The sequence below is a fragment of the Gavia stellata genome, chromosome 6 (genome assembly GCF_030936135.1).
Source record: "Gavia stellata isolate bGavSte3 chromosome 6, bGavSte3.hap2, whole genome shotgun sequence".
Classification (NCBI taxonomy): domain Eukaryota; kingdom Metazoa; phylum Chordata; class Aves; order Gaviiformes; family Gaviidae; genus Gavia; species Gavia stellata.
This window is the reverse complement of record NC_082599.1, coordinates 16166700-16185829: the sequence shown is the minus strand read 5'-3', so window position 1 is coordinate 16185829 and position 19130 is coordinate 16166700. Positions and strand designations below refer to the sequence as shown.

The following is a 19130-nucleotide window of genomic DNA, read 5'->3' as shown; positions in this document are numbered from 1 at the left end:
ACATTTTATGATCAAAAATTGGACAAAATTCATGCCAAAAATTTAATTGAATGCCGCCACTCTGCTTTCTGGGGGAAGAGAATTGGACTGGTTGAATTTAAGCCATTCCATGGCAATTGGCCTCAGAGCCAGACAATGGACTTTGCCGGGTTTATATACTACATGTTTACAATAAAACTTCCTAATAAACTAGTTTTTCCCATGAAAAATATTTTTTCTACAAAAGTCTTCAACTAGTAGCAAACTGTGTTGCATTTTTCAGTGCAGTTCCCACACAAGCAAAACCCACCAGCCATCTAAGCAACATTTTCGCTGATGCCGGGACTGAACTCATCTGGAAAATTCTTGTAGTACTTTTCTGGCAAAAGCTATGTAAGATCATGCTTTACTAAAAATGCATTTTCCCTCCAGGTTCCTTAGTGGCAATACAGCAAAAAAGGTGTTCCTTGGGATACAATAAATAAGCACATGCATGCATATATGTGCAGATGTGTGAGATTTCTCCAGCACAAAAACACACAGTTGAGGTTACAGCAGTGACAGTTCCATTATAATCCCATTTTCACGTGCTCGGAGCTTTCTGAGCTGTATTATTTTGTCACAGAGGTTTACATTTGGCCCCTAGCTCACAGGTTTCACAAAATCTATTAATCCATTTTTGAGTTACCAGAGGGTAAAGAAATGCTTTTCCTGCCTCTTAGATTCTTGTAGCCCTGTTATGGCATTGATTTTTACACGGAACTCTCTGCAGAGTTTAACAGCAATCAGCAGCCTGATGTGCCTTAATGACTTCCTTTGTGCGTTCAAAAAATGGCTAAACTTGACAAGTTGAAACCTTCCAAGGGGCCAGTGCTCACTGAGTAATAGCTCCAAGGTCAGTTTGGGATTATTATTTTAAAGTAGTAACAGAATAAAGACATGAAGATTTCCTTGAGTTTATAAAAATGTTTTGAAAATTAGTTTTGTCTTCAGAACAGCCCCTGAGTTTAGAGCTATATGGCCATTTTTCAGTTTGTGCACATCAGATTAGACCCACTGCAGTTATTGTAACTGCAGAAGGGAAGGGTCCAAACCCTAAAGGAAATACAAAGCAGTCAGTCACAACTTCATTGACTTCACTAGAAACATGCAGATATAAAAATGGTATAGTTAGGTGGAGGATGGGACCCTTAATGTCCATGATGTTAGCTATTTTGCACAATATTTTTGTGTAATGTTTGAAAGAGAACAATCCCCTGAAAACATAAGCCTGCACACCACATAAAAGAACATGGCATAGGAAAGGTTTTTTTGTGTCAGTCCACCTCATTTATCTCCAGCATGCCTGCGAGGGGATAGCAGTGGGACAGTGTAAGGGTCCTGCAGCAGCCAGTGTGATCTTTGTCCCAAATATGCCAGCAATTTGCAGATCAGGGTCTTCCTGAGCCAAAAGTCATGTCCTTGTGTTTAATGGCTTTCAATCAATTTTCTTCTCATTGGTGTAAGTTGGCTTTGAAGCCAAGCAAACATTTATCCTCCAAAACAATAGGACTCCGAATGCTACTTTATGTGTACTCAGAGAAAAGGGCGGTAAACTCAGAGGTTGGTTTTTTTTTCTGGGATGAATTTTGCTTTCTGAAACTTTTGATCATGCAGTGAGGGGTGAAGAAACATAGCTAAGCAGTCAAATCAATATAAATTAATACTTCCATTTCCTTTTGATTCTATTTTTCTTCTGTAAATCTATCACTTGAGTGGGAGTTTCAGGGCTGCGACTAAGAACAGAAACATCATCAGCAAGTTGGGACTTTAGCAAGAATCCAACATTGCCATTTCTCATGATTTTTATCATCAGTATCATGAAATTTGGTCACAGGTTTTAAAGCATCAGCTGCTGATATCATGGTATTGCCAAACTTCTCATTTAAGGTGGAGGAATTTTCTGGCTGTTATTATCACAGAGGAAATCCCCCAAAAAATACTAGATAGAAAATGAAAAAGAAATCAACAGTACTTTTTGAGATACAAGGATTTTTATAAAGTTTCACAAATTTTTGAGGCCTGACTTATGATGTCCAAAACTTGGAGTGGACAATATTGAGAAAGAAAACTACTGTGTTTTACTCAGGAGAGTGTGAGCTTTCACATCACCTATAGAGAGAAGATAGGGAAGGACGAGGCATCAGGTGGAACAAGCAAACCACAAAACAGCCTGAAATGTTCCAAAAGCTTAAAAAACAAGGTAGATGACCTAGGACAGTACTTCATGCATTACATGTGCTCTAACAACAGAAATTTTTCTTTTTTTTATTTTTTTTTTTTTTTAATTTCAGCATTGTTCTAGCAGTACAAATGTATTTGAAAACTCCTGGGCCTCTTTGCTCCCCTACATGCACTGTGTGCACTGAAAGGAAAGTAATGTCCAAACTGAGAAAAATTCTATGAGATACACTGATACCAGAAAAGTGCTCTTCAAAAAAGGTTTTTCTGGAGCCTAAAATTATTGTTTTTCAGTCCAAGCAAGACTGGGGAGAAATTTTGCCATTGACTTGAAGGAAGCCATAATTTCACCTAGGTGCAAGGATGGGGAATGCTCCCCCCATAGCAGGCAGAGCAGGCCCAAAATCTTTTGTGTCATCTGCTTCCACCCAATAACAGCTTTATAGAACTAAGTTAAGAATGAGTGACTTAACAGCTGCCCAAGGAGGCTCTAAAGTGCTGCTTTCCCTTGCTGCATATGAGAAGACAGCCATTAGCGTTGCTGCTGCTAGGTTCACTACTCCTCGGGGGATGCTGCATTTGCAGAATGGCCTGGTTTTGTACTGGCAATATGCACACATTTGAAATTGCTTGCGTTTGGATGCTGTTTGGTGCTCAGCTTTGAGTTAGTGCTGTGTCTGTTATAGATTCTTCTCATCATGGATAATGTGTCTCTTGTGAGTATGAATCCTATTCTTTATTTTTGTTTGGATAACACTTCTCTCTGAAAGTCAAGAGATTGCCACATGCATTTTTACACAGCAGTATATTGTTAAAAAAAAATTAACAGCTAGAAGATGAAGAAATACAAAACAATGGCAAATAACTATTACACTGCACTACATTTCCACCCAGCAGTCTCTAAGGACTTCACAAACACTAATGAGCGCATCCTCAGATATTTGCAAACCAGAGAAATATTATCCTTTCTAAGGAAACTGAGGCACAAAGATGATGATTGACTGGCCCAAGATCAAGCAGTATGGGAGCGTTAGCACTGTAAACAGCCACAGTGCTCTAGCACCGAATCCTGTGTACTTCTTTAAAGCTGTTAGTGGAAAGAAAGGTTTGTACACGTGACAGAAGGACTTTGGTCTTTATTCCACCTACTTTTAAGAAGCTCCTACCCATTCTGCATGAGTATTAAAGTCTGATCTTGCTGAATGGCAAAACTTTAACTGACTTCACTCTCAGTTAATGCCGTTTCAGCTACAATACTGGCCTTTCTTCTGAGAATTTCTAGGGAACTGTAGAAATGTAGAGTCAGCTCCTCACTCAGCTGATATAAATCACTGGTGCTCCACTTACTTTAGTAGAATGATCTTTGGACAAATTAAGAATATGGCCCGTGAAAAACAGCTTCCTTTCTTTACATATTTAAATCAAAATTATCTGATATCTTTCAGATGAGAAAGAGCTGAAGTTGGGATGTGGCAAGGAAGGATATATTTTTCCTTTTTATGCTGAGCCTATGGGGACATGCAAAATTTACCCGGTGATCAGATGTTTATTTTCAGAGCACTCAGAGTTTGATTTCAGAGCATCAGCTGAATTGTGGTTACACCTCTGAGCACGTTTTTACTTTGTAATGTCAGGGGTGGGGGGAGGAATAACTAAGAAAAGGGATAAACTACCTTGCACGTCATATGGAATATCACGGGGTGAGAATGCATATGGACAATTTCCATGGAGTAAGCGTGGCGCTTGAAGGTCACACCACAGTAATTTATCTAGCTGCTTAGTGAGGCAAGTTCAAAAAAACCTTCCTGGAAAGCGTAAGTTAAAGTAGGCAGAGGAACTGCTTAGTTAGACACTTTGCCTAAGCTTTTGTTTGAACAGTAAAAGCTGGGAGAAAATGGATGTGTCAGTAAGTCCCCCAATATGCACACATATATATATGCGTGTCTATTGCAATTTGCAACTTGCAATCAGTAAGGCAATCTAATTAATTTTTGCTAACAAATTTAGCTAATAGAGTATCCAAAAACCTCTACTAGCATTTGTGACTACTTATGTAACACAGCAGTACGTCTATACAGTGTTTTTACAGACACTTTAGCTATACCAGTCTAGAAACTATTGTAGATAAAACACTACGGTCCCTGCTACAAACTGCTGACGCTAGCGAGGCTTATTTCCGTAAAAGTACTGACATAAGACATCTTTATACTAGAATATATGTATCCCCCAGTGCATGCTGAATTGTTTTAACTACACACAAACAAAACTTTAACTGAAATCATTAAATCAGTACAAAAATCAGTGTATGAAAACTAGGCTTTAGAAGACAAAGATTCAAGCCTCAAGGAGTACACGTTAATTAAAAATTGTAAAAATGTGCACAGTAAAAATGTAATAGCCAGTAGAAGAAGCCTAATTGCCCGGAAAATGTGAGACTGGCTCTTGGTAGTAAGTTTTAAGTTTAGTTTGAGGGAGAGTTATTTGTGTGGGAAAGGCTGAAGAGCACTGGTTTCTTGAGTAATGACATGCTATGATGGGAAGAATGAGAAGCAATTTGGGCACTATTAGCTACACTGTTCAAGAGTAATAAGGAACTTGAAAATGATGTCAGAGAAATGAGATAAAGAAGACTATTATACTGTCTGAAGGACATCATCTAGTATAGCTGTGGAGGATAAATGAAAATGGAAATAAGTAAGGAACATAATACGATATGCTGATGGTATTTTTTGTTTGAGCTATTAGCAGGTGCAACACTATTGGCATCAGTGGAGCTATCTTCACTTCCTTTGCAGCTCGCTGTGGTCCTGTATCTATTTTATATACCTACATTTATAGTGTATGTGCTATTGAAACATAACAGAAAAATTCTGAAATGCATTAGAATGTTATACTATACAGATTAAATGTGTATATATACAGGTTAAAATGTGTACCTGCTTTAACTGCAGGGCCATCTGAAATACAAACAGATGAACCATTTAGGTGTCTGCTGTAAATGCATGTAAAGAAGTTGGATTTAAGTCCAGATATGAATATACAAATAGATAAAGTTTATAGAATTTTGACAAAAAGTCTCAGGGGTTTTGTGGGAATGTCAAAAAACACTTAGCAACCAGAACATATGCCTGCCATGTTAATATATCTTATGCCTCTGTCTCCAAAACAGATTACGGAGATGGCTGTGAAACAGGAAAAAAAAAAGCTTTTATTTAAGAGCTACCTTTGCATATTTTTCCAGACTTAACTAAAGCTACTCAAATGGAGCGACAGCCTAGGATTTCCTCTAAGAAGGGTTTTTAGCATGAGGGATGTAAGCCTCCTATTTTGCATCTGGCAAAGTGGAGTGATCACTATGGAAATAGGCAACATAGCCTATGTTTCTGCATGGTGATCAAGCTAAAGCTTTTCTAAATTGCTGATCTGCTTCCCTTGTTACAGACGAATACATCAGAGGAAAGTCGGTGGAAGTTGTCTGGTTTAATGACAGATTGGCACAAGATCCTACAACAAGGCCAACTTTGATTCTTACCCGTGCACTTAGCAACTTGTCCCAAACTTTCACTATTACGACCTAAGATTCTGGAGGAAAAATGATAACTTATTTGTGGTGATTTATGACTTGAGGGGACCAAAAAGAATGAAGCTGAATTTTCTACTGTATTGTAAATTACTCTGCAAGCACCTGAAATCCAGTGTAATTATTAATCCAAAGTAATTATTAATTTCTGTAGCACCATAAATGTATGTCCTAGCTATTAGCCCTGCACAAGTATGTCTGTTGTTTTAATTGACTTCAGCAGGACTGTTTATGTGAATAAGATAAGCAAAACTTTGGCTGTGAGGGAGCATTTCTCAAAGCTTGAGGCAGAATAATCACACGGGTGTGAACAGACCTTTCCATTTTTCTCTAGGTTACCAACTTCCAATTTAAGAAGGAGTGTTGTAAAAAAAAAAAGAAAAAGGACTATCTGTATCTTCTTTTCCAACATGAAAAGCAGCAGGGCACTGCCCCAGCACAGGGCTGAGCTATGAGGGCAGTGCATGCCCCAGCCTGCAGTGGGGTGCTCCAGCCCCCTTCCCACCCCAACAGCTGTGATGAGCTATGTCTTCACTTGGAGACATGGAGCAGCCCACAGTGCAAATATGCAATGAAGCCCAAGCTGCTGGGAGTCTAAGGAAGGGATTAACCCAGGCTCTCATTCAGTGTGAGGCTCAGCCCATCTGTATTTAGGGGAGGCATGGGGCATGTGGCCACTGTAGCTCCACATCAGTGTGGAAGGCAGCAGACAACTGCCCAGTTTCTCCTGTACAACAGCTGGTTATTGTGCTTCTGGGATGCGCATAGTTTCTTCTGGAAGAAATCACCACGTCAAATGGGTGTCTCTTCCACATATGGAGATATTTTCTCAATGGTCCTTTTGAGCCATCTAAATTCTTCATTTTATAGCATTACGTAAAATACTTGTAATGCTATTAACATGCAAGATAAGTCTAAATATGCACAATCCTTTTCTGTTTATAGCTCACACAGTTCACAACCAGCTTTGTGGATCAGAGAGTTTCACAGTACCTTATGTGTGAGAAACAATCAGAAATTTGGGTTTTTTGAGGTTACGTTTTTAAAAACCTTTGATATTGCCCGTGAAAATCAATTTCCTCCATGGATGTTTAGGACTTGGGAAGGGGGTTATTCTCACATTTTTGTGAATTCCTACAGAAAAGCAAATGACCTATGCTCCCAAAAAGTTGGCAGGTGACTTATTAAAGTTCTCTCAAATCTCCTTCAGGAAGTTCATTAAAACTCTATTTGGAAAAGGCCAGGTGCTTGCTTCCCACAGTGCAAGAGGGAAATCTGTCACCTTGTTTAAAAAATTGTTTGGTTACTTGGGATAAAGAAATAATCATTATACCAAGCTGTGTGGTTTTGTGATGGAAAACTGTGGCTTGGTGAGAAAAGTGCCAAGGTCAATGTAATGAAAGACCCACAGTGAACTCAGACCTGATTTCAGAAGTCAGTGGTGGATGGAGGCCAGGAGAACAAAGTCTTTTCTGTGGTTCACTTGAAAACACTTTTTAAGATTCTGGATAAAAATAACTCTCTAGCTTGCGAAAGCTTTTAGCTTGAAAAAATATCATTAGAAAATATTTTCATGTTTTATGAGGATTGCTAAGGCTGACAAAATTACCTTATTTGACACTGGATCCTGACCTAAATACTACGGCCAAGTCAACTAACAGGAAAATAGTAGGGCTAACCCTTTTTCATTCTTTATTCTGCCAAACCACTGCCTCTTGCAATCAGGATTGATTACAAACACCCAATTAAGAGGCATTTGGAACATGATCTGAACACTAATCCTGTCTCTTTTTCTCTTTATACCTAATTATCAGCCTTAAGATGGGTATTAGCGCTTTAATTAGTAGATTTACTTTAGGAACTTCTACATAAACTAAGAAATCTATACTATACGCATAAACGTGTATACATATGCACAGTCTTAAAGAGGTGCATGTAACACATATGCCTATATCCAAGTAGTTCTGTGTGATATATAAGTCTAGACATATACATGTGAGTACATGTATATCCTGTTTTCAGACATAATTTCATTCTTTGGAAATACTACAAAAGAAAATAATTGAATTTGGTTTTACACCAGTGGTATAAAAATCTCTATATCATATTTATCAAATTATGATCCAATGTTATATCTTGCAATGAACTATAATTAAGAAACTAATTTTCAGCAACACATAGGTTTTTGTTTTAATTACATTAGCACAGGAGAGGAGGGTGGAGAGGAGAGCAGGGTGGGGTTGACTGAAAACATATTGAGTGTTTGTTTCATGGAGCTAATGCCAACCACTCTGCGTTTCAATTTAGAAAGGACTCAGCCCTCTGTTCTGAATTTGTCTCTCTCTGTCCACAGAAAGGATGAAGGAACAGGCTCATGGGAATCCATATTTGATCGTCAAATTTTTTGCTTTCTGAAGGGTATCTGGTTGTAGCACATCAAGGCAGAATTCTCCCCAGAGTTCACTTAACTGTCTGGATTAATAAAAACACCTGCATATGATTGTTATTATAATTTTAATATGCTGCTGTACAGGCACCCAAGTCAAGAATCTGCTGTGCCAGGGAATGCACCCGTACACACAGAGTGCAAAACCAGGCTCTGCATCCAACACCTCAGCCCCAAACGCAGGCAAGCACAGACTTTCTAGATGTGACCATACAATTTGGTCATGGTGTCCCTAATACCTTTTCCTGAGAAAACTCAAACCCAAACCGCTACTCTGAAAGAGAGAATTGTTAAACAGTTTGACAACAGAGACTTTCACAAGAGTTAACTGCTTGGATAAACAACAAAAGAGTCGGTTTATTACATTGCGTAATCAGAAAAACAATATAATTTCCAACTTCTTTCAACTCTTGTTTAGTCTCTAAAGCTCAATAAAATAACAGCATTATCTTAGATACTTGCATCTGATACTTGTGTGCAAATACATACTGAATCCTGTAGCAAAGAGCACCTGTACATACTTCCACAATCCAGAACGTTTACGTTAAGGAAAAGTACTATTTGTGCATATGTGTGTGTGGGGGTAACATGTTGCATGTCTACTGCAACAAGTGTTTTCTGCTTCCCTGATCCTGCGCAGGCTCTGGGCTGACTCCTTTCCTTGGCACGGTTTACTCTAGCCTTCCAGAGGGTATCAAATAGCGGTGGTCACCTGCAGGGCTGTCTGGAGTCTAGCAGCACGCTCCCTGAGAAAGGCTTTAGTTTGCTTTATATTGAAGTAGAGAAATGCCCTTGAAGTGCACCCAGAAACATGAGATATCACATGTCCCCCAAATCCACTGCAACGACTCATCCTAAACTATGCCAAAAATACTTGTTTCTTGTTTTGGGGACAGAATGAAGCACAGTCCCCTTCATCCCTTTAGTCCTCCCAAATAACCTCTCAGTAACCCCCAAACAGCTCTTGAGGGACAGATTTCTGAGACAAGGGGGTGGAGAAGCCGCCCCTTCGGCCCAAGTATGATCTTCCCAGCGCGTCAGTGCTGGGCCCCATGTCCCGCTCACAGCTGTGTGGAGCCTGGCTTTGACAGAGGGACATTCAGGCCTTTGCCAGCCTCCTGTGGTGAAGTACAAGTGGGGTGGCTCAAGGTGTGTGGGCTGGGTGATTTAGTTAATTCAAATCAGAGCAATCACGGGAGCATGAGCGTTCCTCCAGCTGTCCTCAGCAGCAAGGAGGGGGCATTCCCACCTGGCTTGGGTACCTCATCCTGAGGCAAATGGCTAAAAGCCCGACGCTGATGCCCAGAGGAGCGGGGCCAGGCCATTAAAACCATATTTCTGTTTGAAAGCTCAGAAGCCTTGGTTCCTTCAGACTTCTCTGCTCAACCATGGACAAATATGGTCCCTGTCTCTCACAGGCCTGAATGAATCTGCTCCTTTGCTAGCTCTGCTGCCTATCTCGTGTTGTCAGCCACAGTCACCTCACTGCCTGCCGCGCCCAACAGCAGCGGGAGAGGGAATTGGGAAGCCCTGACTGACATTTGCCATCAAAATGACTGATACCGTCATAAACCAGTCCTAGAGGGCCTGTGCTGCACACTTCCTCACAGCCTTAAAGAATAATAGGAGCCAGCTCTGTGGAAGCAGAGGGCAAAATTCCCATTGCTTCCAATGATAATGAGGCTGCATTGGGCCCAGACCCTCCATTACACTTGAGATGTCCTTGGTGCTGTTTGTGGGAGCAGTTCAGGGCTGGTAAGGCCAGAGCCAGGCTCTAGCTGCACCTCTGGGCAGTCAGAAAGCAGCTATCATGTGTGCAGCCATTGACAGGACCCTTCTGACAGGCAAGGCTTGATGGGCAGCCCAGCTATCTCATTTGGAACAGGCTGCCCAGGGAGGTGGTGGAGTCACCATCACTGGAGGTGTTCAAGGAATGTGTAGATGTGGCATTGCGGGACATGGTTTAGTGGGCATGGTGGTGTTGGGTTGATGGTTGGACTTGATGATCTTGCAGGTCTTTTCCAACCTTAATGATTCTGTGATTTACAGGCAGTTCTCCTCTAGACAGGCAGCTAGGACATGTGCACCGCTGCATTGCCACGGCAGCTCAGTGCCAGCCGGGACTCCTCTTACTCCCATCGGCTCAACCCAAAGCGCTCAAACTGCCTCTGTATGAGGGAAACACGAGGCACAAAGTTGGCACAAAGCAGACCTCGCTGCATGGAAGAATAGGAACCAGGATTCAGACAAAAGTAAATGAAAGCTTAAACCTTGCAGGAACTAAAGAAAGGCTGAGCTGTGGCTTGCCTTGCTGCTGTTTATTTTACCAGCCTCAGTTTGTTATACCCACAGATTTATAGCATAAATCCATTGACATTATTTAGAAATAAAATGGATGGATTAATTTCTAATGCCATTAAGGTCTATAGGAGTTCCGTGGGGCTACAGTTTCACTCTGTAGGTCTGAATAGCTATGCTTTCTTCCTTACTCAAGGATCTGGAGGAGCAGTTTTCTTCTATATAAACAAACATAGGTATTTTTTGTTCTGTATTCTATAACTGACTGTACTTTCTATACAGTTCTAATCTCATCAGTGTAACTAATCCCTGGTAAATGCCATATAAAGAATAATTATCTATGACATCTCTCCTTCTACAACTCAAATGTTTCCAAAATGGGCAATTTTTCCATTCCAAGTGATTTGACAGCATTATGTGTACACTCTATAGTTGTCAACCAAGGATGATATTTACTCTTTACATCTACAAATGATGGCCAATAAAACAATTGTGCTGTGTGGTATATCTATGAAAACCTTGTAAAACAATACAGTCAAGTCTGGCAACAAAGTCAATAATTTGTCAGTAAGGAAACCACTATTGGGCTTTCTCTACCCAACCCTCCACCTTTCTTAAGCCCTTTTCTTCTGAAGCTTCACATTCATTTTCTTAATGTTTTTAACCTAGTGTCTGTGAAATTTTTATTGCTCCCTAGATAATGACATCTGATCTGAATGTAACCACACACCTCTTTGCTCAGCAACATTTGTCACAAACCATTATAAATTATCATGCTGATAGTGTGCATTGCTGGGAAACCGGAAAAGTTCCATAAATTCAAAGTACTGTATCAGTGACATTCTTGTTTATTATCTAGGTATAAAGTTTTACTAGATTCAAGATGGCTACATTTACACAGTAGGGTACTTCAGCAACACGAGACTTGTACAGCTTGCACTAAGTGCTGAAAAGCATTTACCACATGCAAGAAACACTGGAGCATTTTAACTAATATGTAGCCATATGTTTTGTCTCTTCTATTCATTTTAATCAAGTTCCTGACTCCAAAAATGGATGGCTATTATTGGAGCTTGCTTGAGAAAAGGCAAAACGGCAAACTGAAACTACTTTTCTCTTAAAGTACAACCATAATTTCTGTTTCTTGGCCTCCTGAAGAGGAGGCATAACACTCATTAAAGTTAAAAGTTAAAAAGAGACTATATATTTTTTCATTATGTATGCCCTTGATAACAATCTGTGGTTGACATGATTGTATACTTCCTGTCGAGACTCAGTGTTTCCATTATGCTGGTTCAGTAGTTCTGGCTAGCAGATTTTTTATTAGATGAACCTAGCTTGTGTGAACATATTTTTAATTATTTGCGTATCTTTATTCTTCAAAACTGTGAAAGTTGAGTCCTTTGGAATGCCTCCAGAGAAACAGGAATTTTCACCATGTTTGCTTGAAATTTAAAACAACTCAAACGGTTCTGATAGTCAGAAGATCATACATACGTGAATTTTACTAGGAGTCATTTGAGAAATACTTATTCATTAAAGTGTAGCATAATAAATAGGTAAATCAAGAGCATATTTTTAAAATTAATTCCAAACCCTAACATACAAAGAGACTAACTGGGAACAGCTTCAATACAGCTAATGCTCAAATTTGCTGCTTTTGATTCTCCTTAGAGAATCAACCTTTCACCAGCTTTACATTTCAATACATCTAGCCCTCTATATAACGTAATATTCTAAAAAGTTAGGTAAGGTCTCTTGATTTTCTTGTTGGCACTACAGAACAAGAAGGTAACCTTTCCAAAGGCACATTGTTTCCCTCCCTGGGCTCAGGGGGTCCTTGTTATTGAAGTTGTTTTCAACACTAACTAAGGTCTAAGATGCAATGAACAGCATTATAAAGAGGATTTTGGGAGCTAGGCCAGCAAGCTAATCTTCTTCTCTAGTCTACTCTAATTGTATGGGGCATTTTTTGTTCCCAGACATGAATTCCCCTATCTCTCATTTTGTATCTGCATTTCGTATTTAAGTGCTTATTAATTTCCAGTGCTAAACCTTTCAGTAAACTAGAGTGTAACCTAAATTGCACATTTCTAGCTTGCAGACTGAGTTGCTAATGAACTAAGTATATTAGGAAATCAAAATGTACTTAGCTGCAAAACCAAAAAATCTTGTGATATGTTTTATGGCATTAATCTCCTGTTGTACTCAATATTTGGTACAAGGAATGTGAATTTTGTAAGTAGACACTGAAATTTCAAACCACAGAGATTGCTGGCAAATTCCTGTTGCTGAAATAATTTTCTATTATTCTGGTCCTAAGTTTTTTGGCACAAATACAATCCCTCTCAAGTCAAAAGGAGCAATTTTAAATACAAGTGAAGTAGCAGTTGAGTAATTTAGCATAGCCTAGAAGATTTGCATTTCAGCATTGACCAAGTAACGGTAAAGTCATCACCATCGCACACTGCAAAGACAATGCAAACAACCCTGTTTAGAGACTTCCTTCCACCCACTACCATCTCATTACTGCACTGGGCCCCCTTTCAGAGAAAGAAATCATGCAGGGGGGAGAGTGGACAATGAATATTGAGAAGGGAGCGACGGAGCGAGGGAGTCAGTCCCTTCCCTGGACCCAGTTCAGCTCAGTCTAGCACCGTTTAGCACAACACTATGCCACAAAGATTACTTGTTCTTTAAATAATTGTATGCTGTACACCACTTTACTGCTGTCAAAGACTATGTTGGTTTTACAGTGTTGGAAAAACATGTATTCTAGCAAGGAACAAAAAGGATTTGACACTGAAATATGCTTGATTTAATTTCCTAATCTCCATCTAAGAGACAAAGAGAGACAGATATTTTAAAGCATTAGCACTGTCCCACAGAATGAAAGCAAAACCTGTATCAAGAAGACACAGGGAAGTGAATCATTGCCTGACTACAACAAATTAAAAATTAAAGAATGGGAAGTCAGTGTGTGAACACATGGCGTGAATATGAGCTGCAGCTCCGACATCACAGTAAAAACTCACTTTAATGAATAGACAGTTTAGTTTTATGAGCACAGGGTTTTACTGCATTATCACTCAACTATGGTACTGAAATGCTGATGTATAAGAGATACAAAAAACAACAAAAAAGCAACTAAGCACCACACTGCATCACTAAAGAACTTCATTTTAAGGGAAATCAATAATTGTGATCTAAGTAATCAATTTATTAAATAACAGGAACAAAGATGTGCATGGTAAAAATTAAGTGCTTGAGTACAGTCGCTTTCTTTCTCTAAGTCCAACAGTCTAACCTCATGGTCTGTTACAACCACTTCTGATGATGCTGAGCATCATTTTACAGGACCAAATCCTGTAAAATCTCGAATACTCCCAAGAAATGCCAAACACCAATGGCTATTGAGTTTAATCTCTTTCTGACATGCAGAGAAAACCTTGACTGGTAGCATTAATGAACAAGAACTCTGTCTTGCAGTTATCAGAAGGGGGTGAAAAAACCATGGTACTCAAGAAATTTTTAAATAATGAATCACTAAGATATTTTTTTCATGAAACAAGTAGGCTGAATTTAGAGGGCATGTTGAAGAGGTGAATGACCTGACCATGTGTTGCCTTGTGCAAGCTATGTGGTTTACAGATTTGGGGAAAAGTAAGGGAACAGCTTCTGGGAGGCTCTGACTCTCCTCACTCTTGGAAATAGATGGTCAAAGGGGATGCCAGCACAGGGGAGCAAAGGGAGCCTCAGCTATCCCTTCCTCCTCTAGGGCACTACAGTAGAGCATGAGGAGGGGAAGGAAAAGCTACTGGCTATAAATCAGCAGCAAAGGGAGAAAGGGGGAAATACAACTATCAGTCCTGCATTCCACTGCCCCTTAATGGATGAGAGTAAATGCCAGGCTAACGCTGCATTAAGAGGATTTGGCAATTTATAAATTGCCTGTTCCTGCCATAGGCTGTTTGTAGTGTGGGGACACAAAATGAAAGGGAACTATTTTTTTAAAAGTCTAGAGACTTACTCAAAAAAGCAAGCAGGCAAATAAACACGCAACGGTGCTGCACCCTAATAGCACCCCCATAATGCGCATCACCGCCATCATCCACTTGCCTCTCCCATCAGGCAGACAGAATTCTAATGTACTTTATAAAGCTCAAAAAGTTGCAAAGATCTTTTTAAACTCCCCCGCCCCGAAGAATGCTCCGCTGCGCGCCCGCCTCCTGCGTCTTGCCACAGCGAGCACCGGCCGCAGCCCCTTGGCAGCGACGGGGACCGGCCGCGGGCGCGGCGACGCCGTGGAGGGGCGCGGAGCCCCGCGGAGCCCGGCGCGGCGGGGGATCGGCGGGCGCGGGGCGGCGGCGGCAGCGCGCCGGCAGGTGGCGCCGTGGCGCTCCGGAGCGCGGCGCCCGCACTTACTTGCAGTCGCGGTCCTCCAGGTCGAAGTGGGGGTTGAAGTTGATCATGATCCGCTGGTAGGGCTCCGGCGCCTGGATCAGCCACTCGCATTTTTGGCTGGGGTGGTAGGACTGGGGGTAGCCGGGAGAGGTGAGGTACCCGGGGTTTAAAATTTTGATCGTGTCGCCGCACTTATCTGCAGGGGAAGCAAACCGATCGGCTTTTTTTCAGTTCCCCCCGGCAAGCACCCGGTTTCAGCCTGCAGCCGCGAACCAGCAGACCGCCGTGGGAACGCTGGGGGGGCTGCATCCTTATGCCTTTATCGCAGAGGCATCTCTGCTACATTTTACCGAAGGGAAGAGGCCTGCCTCTCCATGCCCATCCTTAAGTCCAGTGGCTGGACAGGCAGTGGGTAGCAGAAGATACCCCATTTCTAAACAGTATCCTTTTAAAAAGCCCCCTGCCCTGAACAAACAGTGCTCTTTATAGCGTTAAAACCTTGCATCCTCACAACAGTGTTAATGTTGGCTCAGAAGGGTGTCTGAAACACAGTTGTCTCCAAAAAGTATAAAGTTCTTAAGTATGAAGTCTTAGGGAAAGCTTGGGGGGAGAGCTAAAAGGATGCCATTTGATCCGCTGCCCAGCTATGGGATAAGCCTGGTCTGTGTCACTGACCACTGGGCTTGTCTTGGTGGATCCAAGCTCATTCGCAGTAGACCCTCCCTTTGTTTTATCAGTCCATAAATCTAGGCAGGTTGAAACTATCTGTGCTCTTCAAACCCAGGCAAGCAGAGAACAAAGTGGTTTTAGTGAAGCAGAAATCATCCACTATTTATTCCTTCAAGGAAGTTTGTTCATGCTTGGAGACTGCATCAAAGTAATGGAGCAGAACAACATCCTTTCCTCTTCCCTCTGTCCCTTCCTGCCCCCAACAACAACCAAGATTTATTTCTAATAGCAAAATAGTTGCAAAAGTTTCCAGAATCACCAAGTGTGACTGTGAAATGTGGCATGCTGCATCTTGCTCCTTTGGCCAGCGTTTTCAGGGTTTCATTTTAAGGTTTATAGGAAAAATAAAAAGTGACAAGAAATCCAACCTACACAATCACTCACTTCACTGTCCAGCGCAGGTTTGTGTTAACACTTTTTTACTACTATGGATTTCTTTGTATAGACCTTCAGGGAGGAAAAACTTTCTCCACACATTGATTGTTTAATTTTGAGCAATAAAATATGACAGTAAACTACAGACAGGAAGAATTTCCACACTAAAAAGCAAGACTATATATCACAACATCCCAATAAAGGTATATATAGGTTGCAGTGCTGTATCTAATACATTCCCTGTGAAAGCAAAATGGCATTCCTTGCTCTCAGCATGAATTTATAAATGTACGGGTTTTTATTGTAGGAAAAACAGGTCAAATGGAAATGAATGAGGAAGTGCACATCAAAAATGCATAAAGCTACACTCTTTATAGAAATTATTTGCCATAAATTAGGAGGGAAGGGGGTGATACATACTCAGCTGTATGGTCAAAACCCAGATATTGCTAAGCATGTTGCTGGGAAAGGTTATCTTATTATTTATTGCCGCTTTGCCTTTGCAAAACAGGCTGTTTTCCTCTGACCAGAACAAAAGGCATTGCAGCTCAAAGCTCAAAAGCTGTCACTGGTGATCTTGCTAATCCGCTGTCTGGGGCTCTCAGGGAATCTTGCCTTTTCCTCCCTGTGTAAGCACACTCAGGAAAGTGATCCTGTCTCATTAAGCCCACTCCAGCCCTGCAAACACCATGGAAGAATCTGGCATCTGTTAAATGCCTGAAATAAAGCAGTGCTGCTTCTAGTCACTTGACAGAGTCACTTCAGAGGACGCTGAGGTGGACTCACTACCACCAGCCCTCCTTAATCTGCGACTTCTGGGAAAGTGACAGTGTAATAAGATAATGCGGTCTGCTAGACTCCCTGGCTCTGTGCAATCTCTCTCACACTTGATTAAGAAGAGCAGTTTCTAATGACTTTGGACCATTAGTTCTAAATAAGGTTAATGAATTAATTTAGTGGACACTAGTACTGCATGTAGGTGAAGGTGGCATTAGTAGGTCTGGTAGGTTACAGAGGAGGTTAATGGCCCTGGTGACTCCAGCAGGGCCACCACATTAACCACTCATGGTGGAGGCTTCTGCCCAACAACCCGCTCTACTCCCCTTCTTTTAATGGGAAGAAATGACCAACAAGAGCACCAGGTGGCCCCCTCCCACCCCTCAGAGGGTGCAGGACTAGGGGCAGTCCTGGTTTATATGGGAGCCAAGGAGGCGGCTGCCCGTACCTCTCACCTGGGCTGGGGGGGGGGGGGGGGGGGGATGTGAGCAAAGTGCACCTCTTGGATCATCCCCAAGCCAGGCTTGGCGCACGCCTCTAGCACCTTTGCTTCTGCGCCACAGTGCTGGAGGAGGCAGCTTGTTCTGATTAAATTAAGCAGCCTCCTCAAAACATATTGGGAAAGAGATTAACTTCCATCATAAAACACACGATTTTAATACTCTCTCTTCCAAGACACTCCACTTGCAGTCCTTTATTAAAACAATATACCAGTGTAAGTGGAGGGTGCTCTCTTCTTTTAATTACTTTGATTGAAAACCCAGTCAGGCAAAAGTAAATATTTGATAATTAGATAATAATAATTGCTCAGGATTTGTCGGGAAAGGAAAACTTGCATGAGCTGTTTCATGTGCGAGAGCTAAACGTCAAGCAGTCCCACAATTAGACCGTCTTTAAAAATGCATCATGCAGTGAAATATTCACGGTGCCCTGGCATTGTTCGGGGAAGGAGGAGCACGCTGCTTTTAATTAGTTGCGTTTTCAAGGGCTGCCTGATAGTACACTAGCTACATCAGTCATTTGTTACAGGATTTCTGTCTTGGAAGGGAGTCTTGAGCCTTCACAGAGAAGCTCAGCTTCTCTCTTGGCACTGTGCAAGTTGCACGTAAACTGCAGACTTGGGAAAGGGGACTAGAGAGCTCTCCGTTTGAAGACTACCCGCAGGTACACACACACAGCTAGTAAAAGGCACGATACTCTGAAATGTTATGCTTTGGAAAAAGAAAGGGGGGGAGAGCGAACCTTCCCTTTAAAGTGTATCATTATCTTTTACATATCGAAGGCGAGACTTATTTAATTCCCTATGGGAGGAAACATTATTAAGATAATTGGCTGTCCTAATCTAGTGAGAAGGAGCAGCCCGCTTTATACAACAACCCAAAAGAGCGGAAAATAAAGTCGGACGGCCATGCCAGGGCGGGCGATCCCCGGGCGAGGACCGCGCCGCCTCCCCCCTGCGGCGGAAAGTTCCCCCCAGCCGGGCTCAGGTCGGTGCCGGCCCCATCGTCCGCCGTGCCCCGTTGTCCGCCCCCCGCTCTGGCAGCCCCGGAGCCCAGCCCCGCAGCTGCCTGCCCAGGCTGAGACCCGGCCTCCCCCGTGACACTTACCGCTTCGCAGAGCCCTGGCGAGGGTGAAGGTGAGGGCTGCACAGTGCAGGAGAAGTCCCCAATCCATTTTCCCGTCCGACAGCAGGGAAAGGAGGGAAAAAAAAAAAAAAATATGTCCTCCACACACAACTCTTCTAGGTCTTAAATCCTCCAGCCGGAGTCAGGAGCCGAAAACACGGTCCGCAAGGGCAGTCCCGGGGGCAGAGGGAGGCTGGCTTCTTCCTATGCCTCAAGTCGCCCGCATCCTGTCATTTAGCTCCGGCTCCCGCTCCCTTTCCCCACACTTGTTCCTTCTCCCGGCGCCGCTGCCCCTGCCATTCCGAGCGAGACTAGAAAGCCAAATGAAAACGAGGGGGGAAAAAAAAAACAAAACAACAAACACACAAACAAGACAGACAAAAATCCTCGCGGCTGCTGGCACCTCGGGAGCGCTCTGCCGGGGCGGGCTCCGGGAGCCGGGGCAGGGGTGCTCTGCGGAGAGGAGAGAAGGAAGGGAAAGCGGCCGTGAGCGGGGACCAGCCGGGCGCTGGAGTTTGGCAAACTGCGTCCCCCTCGCCTGCCCCGCTCTCCCGCTGCGGCGCGGCCGCGGCTCCCGCGGGGCCGGCAGCCCCGGGGCGGCGGTACCCGGCGGTGCCCGGCCGGGGCGGCGGCGCCCGGCGCCCCGCACTCACCTGCCCCGGCGGGAGGCGAGCGAGCGCGCCGCCGCCGCAGGGAC

The 19130-nt window shown here is 42.7% G+C and overlaps 1 protein-coding gene across 4 annotated transcripts in view; it reads right to left on the bottom strand.

The window, feature by feature from the left end:
- NRP1 (neuropilin 1) overlaps window positions 1-18867 on the bottom strand; it is a 113906-nt gene extending 95039 nt beyond the window's left edge. For all 4 annotated transcript variants that reach the window (XM_059819030.1, XM_059819031.1, XM_059819032.1 and 1 more), the window contains exons 1-2: window positions 18416-18867; window positions 14949-15123 (exon numbers count right to left, since the gene is read on the bottom strand). In XM_059819030.1, coding sequence (XP_059675013.1) covers window positions 14949-15123; window positions 18416-18482 — 242 coding nt within the window. In that variant the 5' untranslated portion in view covers window positions 18483-18867. The remainder of the gene's footprint in view (window positions 1-14948; window positions 15124-18415) is intronic.
- Window positions 18868-19130: the final 263 nt, after the last annotated feature.